At 38.4% G+C, this 26,035-nt stretch overlaps 1 protein-coding gene across 7 annotated transcripts in view; it reads left to right on the top strand.

The window, feature by feature from the left end:
* The window catches only part of LOC131253199 (DNA repair protein RAD51 homolog 2), a 67,725-nt gene extending 46,819 nt beyond the window's left edge, over positions 1 to 20,906 (top strand). For 4 of the 7 annotated variants that reach the window (XM_058254100.1, XM_058254095.1, XM_058254101.1 and 1 more), the window contains 2 exons: positions 19,667 to 19,810; positions 19,935 to 20,906. In XM_058254100.1, the coding sequence (XP_058110083.1) occupies positions 19,667 to 19,810; positions 19,935 to 19,969 (179 nt within the window). In that variant the 3' untranslated portion in view covers positions 19,970 to 20,906. The remainder of the gene's footprint in view (positions 1 to 19,666; positions 19,811 to 19,934) is intronic. The other 3 variants (XM_058254098.1, XM_058254096.1, XM_058254097.1) reach the window with 3 other exon arrangements.
* The last annotated feature ends 5,129 nt before the right edge of the window (positions 20,907 to 26,035 follow it).

Below are 26,035 nucleotides of genomic sequence, written 5' to 3'. Positions count from 1 at the left end.
TGCTTATTCTATCTCCAAAATGTGTTGAAAGTTTCTTATCGCCCACTCGGGTCATTAGTCCTCACAAGTGGGATGTTTTGCCATTTAACTGAGCATTTTCACAACCCATTCATTTGCAAGTAGCTATTCTCCATTTGCCCTCAAAGATTCAGATTGCCTCTGATGAGAAACCTCTTTTGCAGTCAACGGAAGTAGAGAGTTGCGGTTTGGAAGAAAGCACATTTAAGTCGGAACTGGAGGAAAGGTGGACACAAGGATTCAAACGATCCTCTAAACGAACACAGTCAGAGCAACGACTCCTTAGATTGATGGGTAGATGTGGATGATATGGGGGATTAGGACACACAAGATATGCTGGAAAAGGCTGTCATCATCACGCCTCTTCGCATTACAATTCCAGTTAGAAGATCATTTGTTGGATGTGATGGCGAGTGGGAGTTTTGCACAACTCTCAAGCAAAGAAAGCCTCTCTCAAGAACAACTCTAGTGGTCAAAGGATGTACTCGATAGAGTGGGGGGCATGATTGATATGTCCTTTGGGGCAAGCAATGAAGATGTGAAACATTTCCACCAGTTTGTCAAGAAAAAGCGCCTCAGAGACATCTGGAGCTTTAGAGTCTAAAATGCAAAAAGTTGCCTAGGGGATGGAGGGAACTTCTCAGCCTGGAGAGCTCGATTAACTTTGATTCAGTAGGTAGAGTAGGCGCGAATAAAAGGGGAAGATCAACGAAAGTAAGCGATCAATGATTATTTTTTCTTGGAATGTGTGGGGTTTGGGTTTTAAGAACAAAAGAGCTCAAGTTAGGAAGATTTTCTCCAAGGCAAAGGCGGAGATTATGGCGTTGCAAGACATCAAACTTCCAGCTTTTGACAAAGGTATGGTTGATTCTGTTTGGGGTTTAAAAAACAAAGGGTGGGTTTCAGTAGATTCTGAAGTGGCTGTAGGGTTAATTCTGGTGGCACGTAATGTGGATTTGTGGAAATTTGTTGAATCTCTTTTGGGTTCTTTCTTTGTCTATTCTTCTACGCAATATTTCTTTGGGTCAACAGTCGGTATTCACTACGATATATGAGCCCTGTTCTAGTAGCATTCGGCAGCAGCTGTAGGCTGAGTTAGATCTCACTAGACAGAAATGGAACTTCCCCTATTGTGTGTGTGTAGGGGGGAGAGAGAGAGAGAGAGAGAGAGAGAGAGAGAGAGAGAGAGAGAGAGAGAGAGAGAGACTTCAATGTCGTTAGATTTGTGCACGAGAAGTCCAATGGGGGCAAGTTGACCAACAACATGTTGAGTTTTGCAGATTGGGTTGCAAAACATGAGATGGTAGATCTACCTCTTGAAGGTGCCAAATATACTTGGTCTAACTACCAGCAGAGTCCCATTCTTTCGAGGCTAGATAGATTTTTAGTATCAACGTCTTGGTTAGAGAAGTTTCCGTTGGTGTGGCAGAGGGGATTGTCCGGACCTATTTCTAATCGCAAGCCAATAATTCTAGAGTTTCCGAATGAGAACTGAGGGCCCAAACCGTTCAAATTCGAGTTGGCATGGTTGGAAGTTGAAGGCTTCAAGGACATTATTTATGAGTGGTCGATTCGTTGTAGGCTTCAAGGTACACAGGTTACAAACTGACCTCTTAAGTTTAAATTACTTAAAGAGAAGATCAAAGCTTGGAAAAAAGAAGTTCCCGGAGCTCGGGACAGAGAGTTTGATTCTTTGGCTCTAGAGATTCATGACTAGGATCTGCTAGAAGACGAGGGCAACTTGGACCCAGATGATAGTGATAAGAGGGTGGATCTTTATTTAAAATATGCTAATCGTTCGAAGGAAGAGGAAATTAAATGGTGGCAACGATCTAGACAAGTTCGTTTAAAGGAGGGAGACGGTCGATTTTTTCATAGTATGGTTAATGCTCGAGCTAGAAGCAACCGCATTGGAAGTTTGATAGTGGATGGAAAAAGAACTTCGGATAAGTGTAAGATCTGCGAATCGATAGTGTCCTTTTACGAAAATTTTCTCTTCGATACATATTGGAATAGGCAGCGGTTAGATTTTTTGGATTTTGAGAAGCTATCGGAAGAGGACGCCTCGTTCCTTGCGTCTCCTATTGCGGAAGATGAAGTGAAATTTGTTGTTTACTCTTTACAGGGTGACAAATCTCTTAGCCCTGATGGTTTCCCTTTAGCCTTCTATCAAATCTTTTGAAAGACTATAAAAAAGATATTTTGGAGTTTATTTTTGAGTTCTTTGAACAGAGTAGGTTATTGACTAATACAGGGGCCTCCTTTCTAGTTCTCATCCCAAAGTTGGAAGGAAGGCCACGTGTGTAGGCTGAAGAAGTTGCTGTATGGGCTTAGGTAGTCTCCGAGGCAGTGGTACAAGCGGTTCGATTCCTACATGGTGGAGATTGGGCATAACAGGTGCAAGTTTGATTGATGTGTATACTACAGAGTACTTGAGGATGGGTTCTACATTCTATTGATGCTTTACATGGATGATATGCTGATTGCCGCAAAGGACAAGATGGAAATGCACTTGCTCAAGTCTCTGTTAAGGAAGGAGTTTGACATGAAGTATCTGGGCGTTGCGAAGAAGATCATAGGCATGGAGATAAGCAGAGACAGTCTGGAAAACTGTGGCTTTCTCAGAAGGGTTATGTGCAGAAGGTGCTAGAGAGGTTTCATATGGAAAGTGCTAAGCCAATTAACACAGCTCTAGCAGGTCACTTTAAGTTGTCAGCTGGGTCGTGTCTAGGTACAGAGGAAGAAATTTCAGAAATGTCACGGGTGTTGTTCACAAGTGCAGTCGGGAGTCTCATGTATGCAATGGTTTGCACAAGGCCGAATATCTCACAGGCAGTCAGTGTGGTTAGTAGATATATGGCCAATCCAGGGAAGGAGCATTGAAATGCTGTTAAGTGGATTCTCAGGTATCTCAGGGGCATAATCGACTCTGGGATCATGTTCGGTGGACATGGAGCTTCAAGTGGAGTTGTAGGCTACGTGGATTTGGATTATACAGGTGATTCGGATGACAGGAGGTCCACCACGGGATATGTTTTCACATTAGCAGGCGGGCCGGTATGTTGGAGATCTACACTACAGTCTATGATAGCATCATCTACAATCGAAGCAAAATACATGACTGCGACAAATGCGTCAAAGGAGGCATTATAGTTGAAAGGTTTTATAGGAGAACTCGTGTTGAAGTAGGAGGTGCTTCAGTTGCATTGTGATAGTCAAAATGCTATCCATCTGGCGATGAATCAAGTATATCACACGTGAACCAAGCACAATGACACAAGGTTTCACAAGATATAGGAACGCATTTGTTTAGGGGAGATTCATTTTCAGAAGATTCATATCGACGAGAATGCCGCGAACGTGTTGACAAAGCCGGTGACCACAAAGAGGTTCAAGCATTGCTTGGGCTTGATTAATCTCACTAGCCATTGATGAGATTGGGCACCTTTGAACATGATTGTAGATGGAGTTGCGTTCCAGATGGAGAATGTAGGGAGCGGTCTACACTCAAGGTGGAGGTTTCATGGGAGATCTTCAAGCTGACTTGGCAGAATGCAAGTCAAGGTGGAGATTGTTGTGCAGGATGCCTTGGATTCTGCCTTTTAACTTGCTGCAGGTGCAGTTCGGTCGACTGAGTAATCTGTGGGTCGATCGAAGCTCGTTGTGATGTTCCCGGTCGACCGAGGTATGTTTTGGTTGACTGAGAGATTCTGTTGATATCTTGGTCGACCGAAGGTGCAATCGATGATTTATGCGGTTTTACTCAAGTAAAAGGTATTTAAGTTTGATTGCGGTTAGGGCTTAATAACATGAGTGTTTTCTTTGTAAGGGCAAGGGTTTTGCGAGGTGAGAAGGTTTCTACACTTGTAAGGGCTTTGGAAGAGATTTTCTCAAGGGATCTAGGGTTTCCTAGAGGTGTGCATCGCAAGGGGAGATTAGGTTATCCTGTAATCCAAGAAGGTGAGTGGTGTACTCTAAGGTTTTGATTTTACTTGAGATTTTTGTCGCTTTGTGTCGTGGTTTTTTCCCGCAAGGGTTTTCCACTTAAAATATCATTGTGTTCTTTGTGCGATTACTTTATTGGTTATTCTGCTTTATTCTATTGTTCTATCTTTGTTGTATGTGCTTCTGCAAAGCGTGTAGATTGACGGTGGTATTAGATCCAAATTTCTAATATCTGGGGTTGATCTGTGTTCGTTTGGGGGGTCTGAATCCCAACACATATCCATATCCTAATATTTTTTATGAAATGGAGAGTCTTATCTCCATTTTGTTTCAATGTCTATACCAATGCTCGCATATGGGTATCCTAGCTCTCTTAGTTAAGTGTTTCATTAATCATGTGGGTAGGGAACTAAATGATAGCAGATGTGCTTGTGAATGAGGGTGTTTTTAGAGAATCTATATATTGGGGATGCTTGGTCCCTGTTGTATGTCATCTGACCTTAATGAGCTAGTTTGTTGAATCTTTCATACGGTTGACCTAGGCACATCCAAACATGACCTAGCAAACAATTTCTTATTACATGTACCCTTGATGATAGGTGATCCACCATGAGCATGTGTATGTTTCCACATGGCTACTTATTCTCGTGGAAAGAGAACTGGTATAAAAGTTTATGAATCTTGCGTAGAGTGTCAGAGATTGCCATATTGAAGCATGTTGTGAAATTGTTTCGTTACTTTTTTTGGACCTTGGAATTCTATGCCATTAGCAACAACCCTTACGTAGATAGTTCCTGGACTAATACAAATCTATCCATTCAGTATCTCATGAATGGATCTAACTCAAATCAATTGTCATCTCATATTTTGCAAGGTAGAATTATCTCTTCTCTATAGATCCTTTTGATGTGTAGATTTCTATACTTACAAAGTGGCAAAATATTTTAGGTCTTAGGTTTGTGTTTTGAGATCTAAGGGCTTTGAGCATGTGTATGTAATGGAACTTGGAAGTTAATTGTAAGCGGTACAAAAGTTGGTCTTTTGTGCAACTCAGTATTCATTCTTATCTTGGAATGATATGCTCGAATGCTTCTTCACAGAATGGAGCACACCACGTGCTTTGTGAATCTTGAGGCTTAGTAGTTTTGCAAACATGGACAATGTCAGAGGAAAGAACTTAGGAAGAAAAGAAACTCAAATAGAGATTTGGATATCCAACCCTCACTCTTTATATATTAAGTGAATGACAAAATTATGTAAACTACCCTTAGGGAAAAAGGGTAAAAAAGGAACAAAAATAAAAGAGAACTAATAAAAGGGAAATAAGAGACCCACGACCCAATTCAGGCCCAAGTAAAGGGAATGGCCCATGACATAGAGGGATATGGCCCAATTATGTCAACTCCCCCCCTCAAGCTGAGGCATAGATATCAATCATGCCCAACTTGCTTTTAATTCATCATCCCACTTCAATTGAAAGAGCCTTAGTGAAGATATCAACAAGTTATTCAGTAAAAGGGACAAATGCAGAAATTACTCCACCAACAACCTTCTCATGAATAAAATGACAATTGGCTTTAATATGTTTTCTGTATTTATGAAAACAAGATTTGAAGTGTTATGAATGGTAGTCTGATTGTTACAATACGTTGGCATAGGAGTTTTCACTAGAAATCCTAACTCAACAACAAAACTTTTCAGCCACAAGATTTCACATGTAGTTTTTGCCAGTGTAGTGCGTAGCGTTTGCGCTGGATTGTGCAACAACGATTTGCTTCTTGGTCTTCCACGTAACAAGATTTCCTCTGAAAAATGTACAGTGTCCTATTGTAGAACGGTGATCATTAGGAGAACCTACTTATTTTGCATCGAAATAACCTTCAATATTCATATTATTATGAAAACTAAATAGGATGCCACAATCTAGAGAAGACTTGATGTAGCGAAGAATGCAACAAACAACCTCAAGATGGCTGGAGCAAGGAGGACGCATAAATTTACTCACCAGATTGATTGCATGAGAGTAGTTAGGACGAGTAATAGTCAAATATATCAACCGACCAACCATGTGCTAATACATTCGAGTATTATTAAGAAGTTCCCCATTATCATCGCGAAGCTTCTTATTAAGCTCTAAAGGGGAATCAAGAGGTTGGACACCAAGATTACCAGTAGTAGTCAAAAGATCAAGAACATATTTTCACTGAGACAAAACAATACCTTTCTTCGAACGAGAGACTTCAATGCCTAGAAAATATTTTAGTAGACCCAAATCTTTGATGTTAGAAACCTTGCTCAGGTAGATTTTCAATTCAGAGATCCCACAAGCATTATCACTTGTAGCGATAATATCCTTCACGTATACATTGATAATACTTGGACACCGCTTAACAAACACTGATTGGTTTGACTGAGTACGAGTAAATCCAATACCAATCAAGGCCCTACTAAATTTATCAAACCAGGTCTGAGGGGCCTGCTTCGAATTATATATTGCCTTTTTAATACAACAAACCTTCGTTTTCTCCCCCTTTTGAGCAAAACCATGATGATGAAATATAAATTTCCTCATTCAAATCACCATTTAAAAAGGCATTCTTAACGTCAAACAGGTGCAATGGCCAATTTTGATTGGCAACAAGAGACAAAATAACATGAACTGAGTTCATCTTAGCGACAGGAGCAAAGGTCTCAAAGTAATCTTCACCATATGTCTATGTAAAGCCGTTAGCAATCAAGCAAGCTTTATATCTGGATATACTACATTCAGGATGGTATTTAAGGACATACCCAGTGAGAACCTAATGGAGTCTTCCCAACAGGTAAGGTAGTCATCTCTCATGTATGATTCTTCTTAAGTGCAGCCATTTCCTCTTCCATGGCTTGATGCCACAGAGGAGAAGTGCCTCCTTATAATTTTTTGGTATAGTAAGAAGAACACTCCAAGGTAGAAATAAAGGACCTGTGTTCATGAGACAAGGAATGAGTAGAGAAAATTTTGAATAGAATGAGCATACTTTTAGCTTTCCTGATAGCAATAGGCAGATCCAAGGACAAATCTAAAATATGGATTAAAATAAACGGGCAAACAAGTAGGAATATGATCAATACCTAAGTTCGAAGAAGCCTACTCTGTGGACTGTGGGAAGACATGTTCAGACATTCCTTTTTTCATACACCTTCAAATTTGGTTTTGTCAGATATGGTTTAGTTGACCGAGAATTTTAAAAAAACTACATTATCTATACCATTGTTAGCACATGCACCTAGAATATATGAAATAGAAAGAATTTGATTGGGATCAAGAATAGGTACATGAAGAATCATAGACTGTTATTCTACATGATCTTTAGAAAAATATGGAACATTTTCTAGAAACTTGACCTCTATAGAAACATAACGCTTTTTATTGATCGGATCAAAACACTTATACCCTTTTTGAGAAATTGAATATCCTAAGACATTACATTTGACATCTTGGTTTGACAATTTATTTTGATGAGGATCATTATTGTAAACATAACAAACACACCCAAAGACTTGCAATGGAATTTCTAAAATAGGGTAGAATACCGAGAAATATTGAATAGGAGATTGACCTTTAAGAACTGTAGTAAGCATACGATTAACCAAATATCATGGAGTAAGAGTAGCATCCGACAAAGAAAAAAAACTTTGAAACAAGCATACCAATGATAAGAGCACCACTAATTTCAAAGAGAGATCTATTCTTTCTTTCATCAGTGCCATTTTGTTATGGGGTATATATACAAGTGGTTTGAGAGTTTATACCATCCTCCTAAATATAAGATAACATAGAATGAGAAGGATACTCCTTTGCATTGTCGGTACTCAGGGTTTCTATATTTGTATTAAACTAATTTTTAATCCAAGCATGAAACACTTTGAAAATTGAACCAACCTCATCTCTACTTTTTAAGTAAGTCCATGTCATACAAGAAACATCGTCGATAAAGGAGATAAAGTATTTAAATCCATTATAATTAATCAAAATAGGCCCCCATACACCAGAATGAACTAACGAATTTTTTGTCTTTCTTTTTGCAAGAAGAATAAATTTTTTTTTTTTTTTGAAGAGATCATAAGAGAGGAATAAACTGACATATGATGTTTAGCTAAAACACAGGCTGCACATTGAAAATTCTTGATATCCTTAGACTTAACCGATGACGCATCAAAGCCAGTAAAAATGAATTAGACGAATGGCCAAAATGACAAGGCCAAAGATAAAGGTTCATTTTTTTAAATCAAGACATTTACTAAACTGATTTGAAGGATTCATGGATTCAAATGAAGAATGTATAATTCATCTTTCTCTAGTCCATCACCAAGCAACTTCTTCATCTACAGATCCTGAAAGACAATGATCAGGAAAAAATGTCCCACTACAATTTAGATCCTTCATAATTTCACTCCCAAATAATAAATTAGAAGTAATATTGGGAACCAATAAGATAGAGGACAAAGAATGATGGTGAAGCAGAAATAGTTCCCTTTCCCCTAATAGGTGTCAAGGTACCATCTGTTAACCTCACATGGCCTAAATAAGAATTAGGGGTAAATGAAGAAAAAGAGACAGGGGAACCTGTCATATGATCCATAACTCCCGAATCAATTATCCAAGAGTTGGATATAGAAGTAGTGTGAAGGGCAGAGAATGTATTATCTATTTGAGCCCAGGATTGTATGTATGTATGTATGTATGTATGTATGTATGTCTGTGTGTGTGTGTGTGTGTGTGTACACACACACTCACATATAGAGGAATGCTCACCTGCGCACTAGTTCTCACAAGAACTTGTGAGAACTTTTTGAAAACTCATCTCCCGTGATATGAGCCCAAAATCTGAACCATTCATGTGATGCACCACCCCATGAAACCCCTAAGGCCCAACTTTTACCCTGATCCAAAACTTGGTTGGGCCATGGAAAAATGAAATAGTTTCCTCCCTTGATTTGCCTCTGTTTTGCCATGGCCCACCAAAGTTTTGGATCAGGGTAAAAGTTGGGTCCTGGGGGTTTCATGGGGTGCTGCATCACGTGGACGATTCAGATTTTGGGCTCATATCATGGGAGATGAGTTCTCAAAAAGTTCTCATGAGTAACCATGAGAACTGGTGCATAGGTGAGCATTCCTCTCTCTCTCTCTCTCTCTCTCTCTCTCTCTCTATATATATATATATATATATATATATATATATATATATACTCATTCTATATGGTTTCCCTCAATAAAATATCATACTCACTTTTTTAAGAGATGGACTACATCTCCAGCTAGTTGAACTACAGATGACAATGCCAGAGGAGCTACCTCATCAACAATGCATGAAAAGTCTTTATCATCTATAGTGGCTAAATTAGCAGAATAGCCTTGAGGTGGTTTACCATAAGGCACCCGACAATAATCAACTTTATGACCATTTTGACCACAATAAGCACACAAATGGTTTGCACAATGGCAATGGCCACGGTTAGCATCTCATCCTCCTAGTCCAGTAGCTCTACCTCTTCCACTACCAGTATTTCAATTGCTGGACTTACGCTTATGGGTTGTAATCTGCAACCCAAGGTTCTCAAAATGAATAATCGACCGTTCCATCATAGAGTTGATTGTATTTGTTGCCTCAAATGTAGACAAAGAAGCCATATTTAAACCCAACAAGCCTTAAAATATTACCACCTAGAATCCAATGGACGCTATAGGCAAATAAAGCATGCAATAATCCCAAGAGGAATACTCATGAACCAGAAGGAATACTCAAAAGTAAATAATTTCAAATTTTAAATATTCAAATCAACAAATCACCAAGAAACCAAAAAAGGGAGGGGTGTTCTTATGGCTGAATTAATAAAAGAAAACAAATCTAGGAAAATCTAGGTTTGCCATGTGGAGATTCTTATAAATCTGGAAGAAAAATGACAAAAAACAGTCTAAACAATAATGACCAGCAAACCTTTATTGTTGCAATCCATTTTTAGTAAATCTGGAAGAAAGACAATCCAAAAAATCTGAAGAAATATGAAAGTCTAGCAAATCGAAGTCATTTAAACTTCTTTGTTATCCAACCAAATGGAACAAATCTATTTCCAACAAAACTGCAATTTTTTTTTTTGCCAAAAAAATATTAAAAAATATGGATTAAATCCGGAATATTCTAGGCATTCCAAATATGCATTCATTTATAAATTCGAACATGTTTATGGTGGTGTAACGTTCCACTCTTTGGTGAGAAATTGTATCGGATTGTCTGATGAATTTATGAACCAGACAACCTGGATTTGACTGCAAAACTCATATATTTAATTTTCTAACTATCTACTATCAATGATAGATATATTAGAATGAATGTAATATGAAAATATTTTGCATGTGTGATATATTCGAATTAAAAAAAAAAAGGGGGGCCGAAAATAGTGCGTAAATAGAAAAAAATTATAAAAAAAATATAAAATGATAACAACAATCTGTAAAATGGACATTAACATGTTCTACTATGATTAACACATCATATTCTACCATTAAACAGCAAAACATTTAATAAAAAATGATTTTTCGAATTTTAAAAAAAGGGCCGAAAATAGTGCGTACATAGAAAAAAATTAAAAAAAAAATATAACATGACAACAACAATCTGTAAAATGGACATTAATATTTTCTATTATGATTAACACATCATATTCTACCATTCAAATAGCAAAACATTGAATAAAAAATATAAATACCTATGTTTGAGGAATTTTTGGAAAATGGCCCACGGAGCTTCGAATTAAGAAAATCCTTAATATAAGTTGTTTTTATCTATAATATCAAGCTAAGAGTGGTCGAAAATAGCAATAGAATGATTTAGGAAGAGTTTGGAAGAAAGAAGTTTCAAAAAAAGTGAAAAAATAAACCTTAAAAAGCAAAAAAAAAAATGGTTTATTATTATTATTATTATTATTTTTTAACCGTTACGCCTTGACCGTTATGGGGCAGTAACGACCGTTATGCCCCGTAACGGCCATTACGGGGCCGTTACGGCTACATAATCGGGGATACGGCCCCGTATCGCGTAACGGCCACTGTCGTTACCGATACGTATCGGCCAATACGGCTGTATCATAACGGATACAGGACACCCTGATAGGACCATCCCTCACAAATCACATACAATCAATGATCAAAAGGTTAAGACTCTCAAACTAAGAGAGATTGTATGAAAAGAAAAAGAAAAAGAAGAGAAGGGGAAGAGATCATGATGCAGGACATGGAAATTAAATATGATATGCAATATTTCAGACTTTATATCATACTAATTTAGAAACAATCACAAAAATTCCACATCCCACATAAAGTCAAGCATTCAACAGGGGGATCTAAAAGGGTCCAAGCCACACATGCTAGGGTTGGATCAATTAAAATTATAGACCAAATAATGATCAAAGGAGAGTGGATTCATCCACACATGCAAATGATTATTTCCCTAATCCAAGGGATTCACATGTGTCAATTTAGGAAACCCTAGGGTTGTAAAAAGGGAATAGAACTTGGGATTTAGGATAATCTAGGGTTAGGGTTAGGGAAATAGGGTGAGAAAGGAGTGAAATAGAGGAAATAGACGAACCCGAGGTGATCCACACGTGTGGATAGTGGCTGGGCCGAGACGCACGTGCGTGGGATCCTGGATGCACGTGTGTGGGGCCTGCGAATCTGAAATCGGCCAACTTGGGTTTGGTCGGTCAAGGGAGGTCCACCTTCATGCCAAATTTCGGGACGATCGGATGTCCGGTTTGTGCACGGTGCTCTACCGAAGTTTCAGCCCTCCTATAGGGCCTAATTCTGTTAATCTGCTATAGAGGAAGGATTAACTACAAAAATGGATGGATTTGGAGATGGGATGACTGTGGGAGATGATGAATATTGAGGGTAGGAGGTGGGAGCGATTTGACATGCATTTGGCTTTGCACCACAGTAGTTAGCCCTTCGAAGAAGGGAGGGTTTCACACCCAATTGAATTTTCACAACTTAGAGAATTAGGGAAGTAGGAAAATGTAGAATTTTATTCATAATCTTCAATGAGAAAAAACCTACAAGGGGTTGCCTATTTATAAGAAAAACCTATACCCCAAAAGCCGCGCCATGTGCGCACCTTGTTACTTGGAGACGAAGTAACAAAAATAACAATTAATCAAAGCAATCTAAACTGTCCATGATATTCCTAATAACAATAATAAGCAAAACTCAAAGTACTAGATCATCTAGAGTAGTGGGCCACGATCATGAGATCCAATGGTGGGATCCACATAATGATCGGGTCCACTCCAAGGAACCAAAACACAGTCTTCTAACTAGGAGGCCCTCCATGGATGTCGCCATCGATCCAGATCGATGGTGGGGCCCTCCTTGCGTACGTGCGTAGGGGGGGCGTACGTGTGCACGAGATGTCCCCATCAGATCAAGAGATAAGAAACCCTAGAGACCTTATTCTAATACCTTTGTTGGAGGGAAGAAATAACTTGGGTAAGAAAGAAACTAAGAGAGAGACTTGGACGTCCAGCCCTCTCTCTTTATATATTAAGTGAATGGCAAAATTACATAAACTACCCTTAGAGAAAAGGGTAAAAAAGGAAAAAAAAAAAAAGATAAAAGAGAACTAATAAAAGGAAAATAAGAGGCCCACAGCCCAAGTTAGGCCCAAGTAAAGGGAATGGCCCATGGTCAAATTATGTCAACAGACAGGATATTCCAACTTTCGTGCATAAATTGATAATGATGAACAGCTGGATTGGGGCTGCTGCCATCATTTAATGAATTCCATGCAAACTAGTTAACGAGATTCTAATAGAAAGGAAATGCCCTTGGTGATTGGCTGTAACCAATACCAAACTACTATTAAGTAGGGTTATTTAAGTCTTATATTAAGTAGTTATTAATGGGATTATAATTGAAAGGAAATGCCCTTGATGATTGGCTGTGCCCAATACCAAACTAGTATTAAGTAGGGTTATTTAAGTTTTATATGAAGTCGTTGTAACTGTAAGAACCACCGTGGAGTAAGAGGGAAGATATCTAATTTTCACTGTGGAATAAAATCCCCCATCTATTTTGACCAAATAGTTATTCCTTGTCTTGTGCTGTTAACACAAGCCGATTCGCAGATTCTATGAAGAAAGATAGCCTCTAAGAGTCAATGGTGAGAATAGAAGCCCAATCTATCCCCCATTTAACTCACGTTTCTCTTTATTGTTCGTGAGCTATTGTTGATAAGATTGCCTAAAAACCTCACCATGACCTACATCGCACTATTGGATTGCAAGTATTCCTCTGTTATGAAGAGAGTGGAGTAGCACTAGAGATTTATATGTTAGTGGAGGGAATCAAATTCGTGATATCTTTAACTGATTTGTTTATAGTGTATGACCCTCATCACTTAGATATCATAACAAGTGGGACCCCGAGTAGGGCCAGGGCTCATGACTTTTATTTTGTGATTTATGAAAACAATAACTAAGGCAGTTATAATTCCACCTTATTTAGTGAATCAACTAGGCCAAGTTGAGTTGACCTTTTCTAGTTTCAAACAAAGGTGCCACAGTACATGCCCGTCAATAATCAATGTAGGTTTTCTTTGTATGAACAGAGATGCCTAACAAAGCAGACACATGTATGTGGAAAGATTGTATGTAGGCATATATGTTGTGAAAGTGCATATATACACCTTGACTTTTGGACTTGTTGTGAGGCATAAGGACAGACAATTGTTGTTTCAGCTTTCGTACAATAACTAAGGCAGTTATAATTCCACCTTAGTAAATAAGTGACCAATGTGAACGTACTCCCTTTGGCCACAAATTATAACAAACCCCATATTTAGATTCTCTATCGGAGAAGGAAAGAAAATGATATTTCACCAAGAAATCATCTACAATTGGAAAGAAAATGAAAGATTGTGGTCTCAATATCGCGCATGTTGTGACATCGATAAGATCGAGATATTATCAATGACAAGTTGAACAATACATACAACCATGTGCCCATGAAAAAAATTGCAATAAATTTTATATATATATATATATATATATAAACAAAATTTTGATGATATCAATACATTGGCGATATTATTGAAATATCGTTGATACACTTATGATACAAGTATTACCTAGAATTTATAGAGTTGAAAATATGGGCAATACATTGGCGATATTGATGCATTGGCAATACAAGCGACTCCTAGAATTTATGTACTTGAAAATATTGGCTATTATATTAGCGATATTGATACGTTGGCAATACTTAATGATACATTGCTAATACTTGGAATTTTTGATGCTACCAACGTTATCGATATCGCTACCAGTGTTATCGGTATTGCTGAGCTAGAGATAAAGATAATATCGGAGATAATTCGAACACTGGTAACCACTCTAGAAAAAGGTGAGAGAAGTGCCCATGCGTGTGATGACAAGAAAATTCTAATGATGATTGTGTAGTTTAAATCGATACATTAAGCCTCGATTAATCATGAGTTCATTCTATTAGTAGATAAGAGTTTAGGGACTATGCTTTGTAGTATTAACAACAACAACAACTATAATGTTGCATTGAGTTTGTTAATGGTAGTTGCTATGGGCCTATGGCCCATTTAGTCTTGGGATGTGTTGGGAACATAGTTTTTGTGTAAGGGGTATTTTTGGTATTTTTGCTTTTATTTACTTAAGGGCACTTTTTTAATTTCATCAATTTTATAAATTAATATAAGAGGAAAGTGGGAACATGAGCCCTAGCTTTTATTTCCCTTTTCTCAAGTTTCTTCTTTTATTTTTCTCTTTCTTTTCATCCTTTCTTCTACTTTTCTCTTTTCTATACCAACTTACACGGTATCAGAGCCAGGTTAGAAGTGGTTTGAACTCCATAATTCCTCCTGATCTAACCCAAGTTGCTGGATCTTTTTTCTTGAGGGTCTTTAACACGTCAGGGGCTGATCAGACCGTAAAGGGGAGTGCATTCCATCGTCCATTTGTGCAGAAAACATGTTGTTTTTTGTGTTGTTCCTGGAGTAGAAGGAAACACTCACGAAAAGGAGTGTTCATGGCTTGTCGAATTATGAAGGCTTGCTGATTTCTCATAAGGTGATGTTAAAATCGTTTGTTTAAGATTGTTGAAATATGTGGAAGCAGTTCTTTTGATAGAATATTCTCTCATATGTGATGTGGGTTTGGTATTGATGTTGATTAAGGTGATAATGGGTCAATGATATTTGCGTTATTTTATTGTGGAAGTATAGTTGTGTGGATCTCCTCTCGGGTCAGCGTTTCTCTTTTGGCTTTGAAGCAAGTTGATTGTAAAATATCTATGGAGCCTAAAGGTACATTCGTTGGTTCTCATCTCTTAGGGAAATGTCTGGACCCTCCTTCAATGCATCAATAACTTCTGTGAAGTTGAATGGAAAGAATTACCTTCTGCGGGCCAAATTTGTTGAGGTTTTTATCTTAGCCCATGAAAAGGATTAGTTCATCACCGATCCCAAGCCAGCGGAATCTGATCCAAAATACAGGCAATGGATGTGTGAGGATGCCCATATTCGCTTTTGGTTAAAGGATATTAGGGTTCTAAGGTGAGTTCTAATTTGGTTTTCTTAAGTACGATAAAGGACACTTGGGATGCTATAAGGAAGATATATTCATCAGAACAAAATGTTTTCTAGGTGTGTCAGTTGTATGAGGAATTCATTTCAAAAGGGGGATAAGCCCTGTATGAAGAATTCATTTCAAAAAGGGGACAAGCCCCTTAAATATTTTGCAAAGTTGACTGGAATGTGGGAAGATTTGGCCATATATCATCTCATTACCTTAGATGTCATCCTTATGAAGGCAATAAAACTTTTGTCTGGATTGCCCAAGGAATATTAATAAATGAAGGATCAGATTTTGGGAGGAGTTTCCATTCCTTCAGTGGCAAAGGTGTATGCAAGACTTCAAAAAGTCTCCCTGGCAAATGAATTTGACAACTCTCAGGTTAATGCATATGATAAAATGGCCTCTTTATTTGGTTATTTTGGCTTTTGTGGAGGCCGTGGTGGTCATGTTGGCCGTGTTCCTCCCCGTGGTGGCAGAGGTGGTAGATTCTCAGGGTAAAATAGAGGCGGTCGTGGTGGTAGAGGAGAGTGTAGTGTACTCACTGTGCCCTAACAAATCATACAGTGGACTTCTGCTGAGATTTCTAAGGAAAACCCTCATGGACTAACCGAGTTCTTATGGTTTAGGATGTTTCTTCAGATGGTAGATCCATTTCTCTTACTTCGTCTAATCTTGGTGGTGATCAAATCAATGTTTTACTATCACGGGAGGAATATGCACATTTTCTTTCTTCTTCCAGTGGCTCTACATTCAAAAATGTTACATCCACCTCCACAATCACTTTCACTCAATCATATAAAGCATGTCTTTTGTCATCTTCCTCCCCATTTTGGATCATCGACTCTGGGGCATCCGACTATATTTTTGGTAATGACAGTCTCTTTTATTCCTTTAATTGTGCTTCATAAAATATGTCGGCTACTTTAGTTGATGGTACGTTGTCTAATGTCATTGGTGTTAGTAATGCTCAGCCTAATGCATCAGTACCCCTATCATTTGTTTTGTATGCACCCAATTTTCCTTTTAATCTTTTCTCTGTAAGCAAGTTAACAAGGTCTTTGAACGGTTCTGTGCCCTTCTTTCCTTCTTATTGTATGTTTTAGGACCTCAAGATGGGCAGAGCGATTGGTGGAGGTCATGAGAGGAATGGTCTGTACTACTCGGAGAAGGAACCAATAACCAATTCAATGGCATCGTTGCTTAGGACATCCTTCCCTTCAGAATCTACAGAGTCTCATTCCATCTCTTCCTAAAGTGTCCAAGTTGGGTGCAAAGCAAGCGAGCTAAGTAAACATCATAGAGTCCACTTCCCTTTTAGAATTGAGTTAAAATGTGACGTTCCTTCTAAATTAATAATATTTTTGAATTTTCATAATGAAGTAACGAAATAGTTTGGTGTGAAATTGAGCATGTTAAGGTCAGATAATGCATTGGAATTCGTTTCTCGATATTTTCAAATATACTTGCAAAGTCAGGGCATCATTCATTAAACTTCTTGTACTTAAACACTGTAACAAAATGGGGTGGCTGAGCACAAGAATAGACATCTGGTGGAAGTTACTCGAGCTTTATTGTTAGAAATGAATGTTCCATAGTTATATTGGGGTGATGTGGTTCTTATTGTGTGCCATTTGATCAATATGATACCTTCATCAGTTTTAGATGGCAAAACTCCGTTCTTCTTGTTATTTCCCTATCAACGAGTTTTTTCTGTTCTTCCCATAGTGTTTGGTTGCACCTACTTTGTTCATATATTTGGGTTAGGTCAAGATAAGCTTTCGCCTCGTTCCATTAAGTGTATTTTTCTAGGATATTCTTGTACTCAAAAGAGTTATCGATGTTATTTCCCTTACACAAGAAATATTTTGTGACTACTGATATCACCTTCTTTGAAAACGTTCCATTTCATGTTAAAGATGAGCATACTGTTGAAGTCATATCTGTGGAAACTCTTTTGTCTCGACCAACTTAGAAGGATTTTACGCAGACTTACTATAGGAAAAGGAGAAAAGACTAGGCATTATAGACTATTCCTCTTCAGTCCATAAAATTGACTGCTACGTCGCCTACTAAGGTTCTTGGTTCATCCGAGTCTCATGAGGTTACCAATGATCTTCCCATAGTTGTCCGAAAAGGTGAACGATTTTCTGTTACTCATTCCATCTCTAATATTGTTATTTTTTCTCATTTGTCTACAAATTATCCTAAGTTTGCCTTTTACCTTGTCTGTTGTACGTATTCCTATGTCAATCCATGATGCATTGTTGGATGAAAATTGGAAAAGAGTTATGGATGAAGAGATGGAAGCTATGTATTCCAATGATACCTAGACGCTGATTGATCTTCCATTAGGTAAGACTCCAGTAAAGTGTAGATGGGTGTACATAATCAAGTTCATGCCGGATGGATCAATTGATCATTATAAAGCTAGATTAGTCACTAAGGTGTATACAAAAATTTATGGAGTAGATTATCTTGATATGTTTTCACCAGTGGTTAAACTTAATTCGGTTCAGGTTCTTTTATTAATAGCAATAAATCATGATTGGCCACTTTTTCAGCTTGATGTGAAGATCGCGTTCTTGCATGGAGATTTACATGAGGAAGTCTACATAGAGCAACTTCCTGGGTATGTTGTTCAGGGGGATTCATCTAAAGTATGCAGGTTAAACTAATCTATATATGGATTGAAACAATCACCCTGAGCCTGGTTTGAGAAGTTCAATAGTTTGGTTGTGTTGTTTGGATTAAAAAGAAGGTAGGTCACTTAGTTTTCTCTTGGCATTCTACCTTTGGCCACATAATACTTGTTGTGTATGTGGATGATATGATAGTGACTGGTGATGACTTAAAGGGCATTGAGAAGTTGAAGTCATATCTTCAAACTCAATTTCAAATAAAAGATCTTGGCCTTCTTCGATATTTTTTGGGCATTGAAGTACCAAGATTAAGAGTTGGCATAAATCTATGTTAAAGAAAATATGTTTGTGACTTGTTGGAAGAGATATGTATGTTGGGTACCAGACCGGTTGATACACCAATGGACCCTTACCTCAAGCTTAAACCTGAAGAAGGAGAAGCGCTAGAAGACCTTAGTATGTAGAAGAGACTTGTTGGCAAGCTCATTTATTTGACTATTCCTTGTCAGTGTGGTGAGCCAGTTCATGTAAAATCCGAGGACATAATATCTTGCAACAATTATGAGAATCCTCAGGTATTTGAAATGTTCATCTAGAAATGGTATTTCATATAGAGCTCATGGCCATCTCCAAGCAACTGGTTATTCAGATGCAAATCATATAGGGTCGAGATGTGATGGAAGGTCGACTAAGGGTTACTGCACCTTCCTAGGTGGTAATGTGGTTACTTGGAAAAGTAAGATACAAAATGTAGTTGCCAGATCAAGTGTTGAAGTTTAATGCATGGCAATGGTGCATACAACTTTTGAGCTTATATGGTTAAAGTATCTTCTCAAAGAATTGGGGTTCAAAGTTCAGGTTCCAATGTCTTTACACTGTAACAATCAAGTTGCAATACATATTGCCAATAATCCAGTGTTTCATGAGAGAATGAAGTATATAGAGGTTGATTGTCATTTCATTCAAGACATCTCCAGGAAAGATCTACACACCTCATATTTCTTCTCACGATCAAGTTACAGATTTATTCACTAAGGCTCTTGGAATATCTCAGTTTGACAAACTATTCTCCAAGCTGGACATGCAAGACATCTATGCTCCAACTTGAGGGAGAGTGTTAACGGTGGTGGCTACGGGCCTATGGCCCACTTAGTCTTGGGATGTGTTGGGAACATAGGTTTTGTGTAAGGGATATTTTCAGTGTTTTTGCTTTTATTTACTTAAGGGCACTTTAGTAATTTCATCCATTTATAAAATAATATAGGAGGAAAGTGGGAATGTGAGACCTAGCTCTTAATTCCCTTTTCTCAAGTTTCTTCTCTCTTTTTTCTCTCTCTGTTTATTTATTTATTTTCCATCTTTTCTTTTACTTTTCTCTTTTCTTTACCAACTTACAGAATTCTTGTGAGAAATGGCTATTGCAGATCAAAGGTTTATAAAGGTGGCAAAATCACCATGCTCTCCACCAAAGGCGTTTCCTTTTGTTGTGACATCAGGAGGAATTTCCTTACTAAGCGACGAAGGAATAGAAGTAATGGGACCAGAAATAAACACAATTCGATGTCAAGGTATATCATTTAGACGGGCACTTCCCACCATCGTTCTGCAGCTTTTTATCTTGTAACATCTATAGCATTCATGGTATTCAAGACACTGAGAAGTCTAAGACGATTGTTTGATGATTAAATTCAGGCTACGACAATCTTGTTCGGGGAGAAAGATGGTGATGACTTTATATGAAGAGAGGACCAATCTATACTTGATCATTTTGTGGGTAATTGTGCAACTTCAAATCTTCAATACATTTTAGTAAATAGTAGTTTGCTAGTCATGCACTCATGTGTAAGGCAGCCCCGCTAGATGCCATGACATGTGCCACTGCGGGCCTGCAGCATGTCTGGGAGATAAAAGTCGTCTATTATGTGTGTTCCATCTTGTTGATGCCTTGGCCCAAAATTCTCTGGATCACCTGTTAGGTGGCCGGCAGCGTTGAAAACGCTCGACGGCATAAAAGACTTGGCCTTGTTTTTCTTAGCTCTCCATTTGGTTCATGCATGGACTCTCAGTTGATGAGTGGATTGGCCTGATGATTGGGCCAGGGCATCTACATGTCATGGCCCGCCTGATGGACAGCTTGTATGTTTGGCACATGCCTGCTCAGCACGTGTATGAGTAGAGGGGCTGTGTTGCCATTGAGGAAAATCTGTTTTCGTTTCATTTATACTCCCCTGACATCCTTGAACTTGAGCAGCCCATTTCTCGTTTTCTTCATCGACTCAGATATGAAGTGAGCTGAATTTGACATGTCACTTAGGTCTATGCTGAGATCAGCTTTTTTCTCATGAACTACTCAAGTTTTGCATTAACTCAGTGCATCTGCTGTTTCCTCCTAAATTCACCTGAGTTCTACAGTCACCCAGTGGATCGGTTAGTTATGGAGCATTCATGCAAGTTTTCCAGAGTGGTGTGTTTGGCTAATATGTAGATTGGGGATTTGAACGAGTCTTTCTCCCTAGCATTTCTAATGACCTACTTTATGTTTCAGCTACACTAAAAAATATAAACAAAAAATCTTAGTCATTGCATCAGTGCATACAATCAATCCTAGCCATTGCATCAGTGATGTATAATCAAATTTTTAGGTATGATAAGCTGCATTGCAGATGGGGATGTCACAAAATGCTACTAGGGTGGAAGATCCTAATCCTTTGAATGAGTGTTCCAAAAGTAAACATTAATGATTATGGAGGAAGTTCAAAAATGATCTACGAAAATTCCAATTTGAATGTGTAGGATCTTACAAATCCCATCTTAGAGAGGACCAATCAGGTCGATAATCTAGACTCATAAATAATTGGGTCCCTATTAATTCTTAATTGTTTTTCAATCAACCATCCTCTTTAGCATGCCATATTGTTTATCAATATTTCAAAAAACAAAAATTTTAATGCCTTGGCCCCGTTTAGGCAGAAGCCTAAAATTGAGTTGATCCCGGATCGATACCAAGACCTCAAGTGTTGAAACGAGGTATCTCCACTCAGTCTGCCAGTTGAGCTATTGATCTGGGTGTAAGTTGATCTCATTTCTGTTAATAGTAATTATGCATTAGAGATCTTATTCTCTAATACATAGTCACTATTAAGATGAACTCATTATATATTAGAGATAAAGATCTCCAATACATAATTAATATTAACTAGAATGAGATCAACTCGGTTTTAGGTGTCCACAAAACAGGGCCTCAGTAAACCCTTCAGACTCCATTTTGGTACGGTGTCGTTTAAAGTCAGGATTAGCGACAAGTGTTGGATCCACCATTTAATACCCCCCTGTTATTTTTTGAAGTAGTGAAGTCTAGCATCATGGGGCCATGTGGTGTGTGACATCTACACCATCCAACAAATGTACCATGCACCATGATCAGAATTTAAAAAAAGAAAAACGAGAATGATCCAATCATTAGGTGGCTAAATGTGAATATGGAAATTTTTAGATGGTATAGATTGTTATGGTGTGGCCTACCTGATGGTTGGATTGGGTGATTTTTATTCATTTGATCATCATGGGTTGGATGGCATACACATCATGTGAGCCTCAGATCTCACCACTTGTAGAGAAAGAATGGATGAGGGCATTTGAATCATTCCCCTCTTTCAATGGATCAAAGCATTGTTTGGTAAGATAGAATTATTGAGGGATTCTGCAATGAAAATAGCTTTTGGTTATTGCAAATACAATAAAGGCATTGATCTTTATTTCTTTTCAAAGAGAGTTAGTTTTTGTATAAAGCAGCCCATCTACATGTGTGCATGATCTAATCTGTCATTTAGGTGGGTCCTGCTATGAAGGTGGACTGTCCCAAACATCCGGTTGGGTCCACTTATTAGGTGGGCCAAAGTAGTGCAAACACTTGCATCGTTATGTGGTTTCAGATAGGAATCCACACGCTGGGCAGAAACAATGGACGAATTAGATCTTACGCACATGTGCCAAGTTGGGACATGCTGTGGAGTGAGGATGAGTTGCCTTGTAAAAACGCATGTGGGTTAGCAAATCTCTTTAAAGCTAAACCAGTGCCAGATCCCAGCTGCTTGTGTCCATGAATTTTATTCAGCTCATCTTCTAAATGCCTCTTTGGAGTTTTTTTTTGGTCTCCCCATTGCCCGATCTACGGTGGAGATGATTAAAATCATACGTCTGGGGCCCGCTGCAGATGGGTCACCTTTTGGAAGATGGAGCGATCAGATGATCGGACTGTTTAATAGGTGGGATGCCCATGCAAATGGAACATTTTCATAGAAAAAAGGGCTCTTTCTTTATTGCACCACCACCTGCGTGGAGCTAGGATTGTCCAATCAGTAATATTTTTCCCATACGTGCTCTCATCACACATGCCATGTGTTTGGAGGAAACCCTCGGGAGATAATTTTGGGTGGGATGGAGTTTTTAGATCAGGTTCCTTTGACCGTCCATCTGGTGGGCTCTGCATGAATTACAGTCTATACAGTGTCCTGAAATTGGAGGGTAGAAAAAAACGTGTCCCCCAATAGAGTAGATTTAGTTGATCATGATTTTTTACGTGTTCCATCCACGGTGAGAATTAGCTGATGGTTGTTTGAGGTCATCCAACCAACACAGCGAGTGATCTGTACCATGGAGCAGTGCTAAGATACTCTCGATTATGGATGTTTTCTCCTTGAGCCCAGATTTCCTGCTAATGGGGTTGACTGTTGATCTGATGTACACCACCATGAATGGGCTATTCCATGATGTCTCTGCGGTGGGACCGACCTCATTTCCAAACCATCCAATTGATGGGTTGGGAATTCATGGGTTTTCAATTGGGCCGGCCTAAGCATTCCCAGGACTTGAACCATGACTCCAGAGCAGCCGACCTTACAAGGAACTGGGATTGGATTGGACTGCCCATGAGGCAAATACCAAGCCAAGACAATCCATTTCACTCACCTAGGTCCAATGTGTAGGCTCAAACCCAATCAAAGTGCTTACTTAGGATGGGCCAGTTTCAACCCAACCCAGATGCCTCACTACAGGTTGGCAGCAGTGAAAAGGGAGGGGGAAAATGAAAACAAGTCCACCGATTGCTAACACTGTTCCTATATTTTTACTTTCCTACATTGGGGGCATGGTCTACCCACTCTACAGCCATTTAGATGACATGTCTGGACCATTTATCCATAGGCCCCACTAGAAAATTTAGACTTGGGGGGAGGATCATTTATAGTTTTCCCAGTAGAAAGAGGAGCTGATTAATCTGGCAGGGCATGACAATCCAAACACATGAACACAATTATTCAAAATTTATGTGTACCTCCATCAAAACCATCTTGATCATGGCCCCACTATGGATGGAGCTTGATCCAAAAATTTAAGCAAGCTTGTTTATCAGGCCAGGTTCAAGTTTTATCTAAGAGCCCATCAGCACTGGCGAGTTTAATGATAGAAAATTGTCTTTAAAGGATAATAAATCAAAACGAACATTTTAAATTAAATTATAGATAGTTTAAGAATTTGAAAATGCATGTAATGTGCAACTTGTCAATAAAATCTCACCAATAAAGGCCACACAAGTTTGTATTTCCTAACTGTACTTGAGCCCCTTAATCTTTTTGTTTCACCAAAGCTAGCATTTCCCAACCTTCCTTGGTAACTCGCAACTAGGTATTTATTGGTTTACTTTCACAAGCAAAAAGCCATGTCCGTGGAATTTTCGCAAGATCTACTCTATCCATCAAGTATGCTGCCATATTCTAACCATTTAACCCAAAAATCATGATCATCCATGACTAAAGTGTGCCACATCATAGGAAACAGTTGGGAGGTAACGTCCACCGTTAGTTTAGTGCTGGGCGTACTGTTATATTTATGGGTCATCCAATCCATTTATCTAATGTGTACCATCATGGTAAATAATTATTCAAAAACCAAAGTATTCCAAGACTTGGGTGAATCATGCCATGTAAATGTAAATTTGTAGGTTTCATGTATAATGATACAGGTGGCCCGCCTCAGAGTTGAATCAGCTAGATTTTTCAAATCATGACCAAACAGGGTTTAATTTACCTTATGGACATTGAAGGTTGTATGCACACGTTAGTGGAAGCAACCCAGTAGGTAGGTACTTACCTGAGGCACCCAAATGTTTTTTAACTTTCACTCTGACCATCACTCTCTTCTTTTCTCTCCACGTGTGTCACACATGCCATCAGCCTGGTATATGACGAAGTCAGTTGGATTGGGTGAGCCTAAGAGTCAACCTAAGCACAATAGGACCTCGAGAGGACCCACCTTGCACCCTGTTTTGTGTTGTGCTCTGTCACCACTAAGTTGCACCGAAGCAATCTTAAATATAAATCAATTAAGTAATAGAGAATAAAAAATCTAACCACAAACAGAGAACAAACAAAATTTAACATGTAAAATTCTTGCAGGAAAAAACTACGGTACAAAGTGATGATCAATCTAGTATAATCAAAAAGTTCCAATAGATGGAACAATTTACTTATGAAACCTTAGAATCCCTTTCAAAACCCTTTTCTCAATGCTAAGCTCTCTATCTTAACCGTAATCCCAATTACAAGACTACTTATATACCCCCTACAAGATTAAGAAATGAAGCCTACACTTACGCAAACTGTTGGTCAGACCAAAATGAACCGACTTACAAAACCTCAGTCGAACTGAAAATGCCCAAAAGTGGACAACATGCAATCTGAAATTTCAACCGAACATAATTCGGTTGAATTAATGACTAATTTGGTTTAATTGTGATAGGATATCTCTGTACCAGATTAAAGGTACTCGATCAATAATCTCCACCATGGCTTTAATCCACTAGCTCCACTGCTCCAAGTTGTTATCACCGTATCTAAACTTCAATATAATGTTATCATCACTTGTGCACACTCTGTCTTATTTTTTCTTTGTCAAGTTTAAAGAAGTCTAGTAAAACTTAAACTTCTCTATAGGAATAACTTTCGTAAGCATATATGCTGGATTCTCGCTAGCGTGAATCGTTTCAAGAGTAACACCGCTTTCCTCTAATTTCTATTAGAAAAAATGATGATGAACGTCAATGTATTTAGTCTAAGAGTGATACACCAAGTTCTTTGTCAAATCGATTGTGTTCTCGCCGTCACAATGCACAGGCACGACTTCCTACTGATATCCCAACTCATCAATCATTCCTTTCAACCAAACAGCTTTATTGAAAGCTTCCGTCACTGCCATATATTCAGCTTCGGTTGTGGAAATTGCAACCATTAACCGAAGCTTCAACATCTAACTGATAACTCTACCCACTAACACAAACGAGTAACCGAAAATGTATATTTTATTATCCATATTTCTTGCATAATCTGTATCTACATAGCCTACAAGTTTCTCCTCAGAATTACTAAAACCCAAGACATAGTCCGCATACATCATATGTAATGAAATAACTATTTCACATCTTTCCAATGTTGCTTATCGAGGTTTGACATATAGCTGCTCATAACACCTGCCATATGTGAAATATCTGGTCTAATACAGACCATGTGATACATAAGACTGCCAACCTACTTGAGTAGGACACAAGACATATACCGCTTTTCTTCATCTGATGCAGGACATAACTCCAAAGAAAACTGCAAGTGAGCAGCGTGGGCAGTGCTAACCGGTTTTGTCTTTTTCAGTCCAACTTGACTAAGACAGTCTTAAGATATTCATCCTAAGACAACCATAGCTTACTCATTTCCATGTCTTTGTGTATATCGATGCCGAGAATCTTC

Source organism: Magnolia sinica, chromosome 8 (assembly GCF_029962835.1).
Source record: "Magnolia sinica isolate HGM2019 chromosome 8, MsV1, whole genome shotgun sequence".
Taxonomy (NCBI): domain Eukaryota; kingdom Viridiplantae; phylum Streptophyta; class Magnoliopsida; order Magnoliales; family Magnoliaceae; genus Magnolia; species Magnolia sinica.
This window is presented reverse-complemented; position numbering and strand designations above follow the sequence as displayed.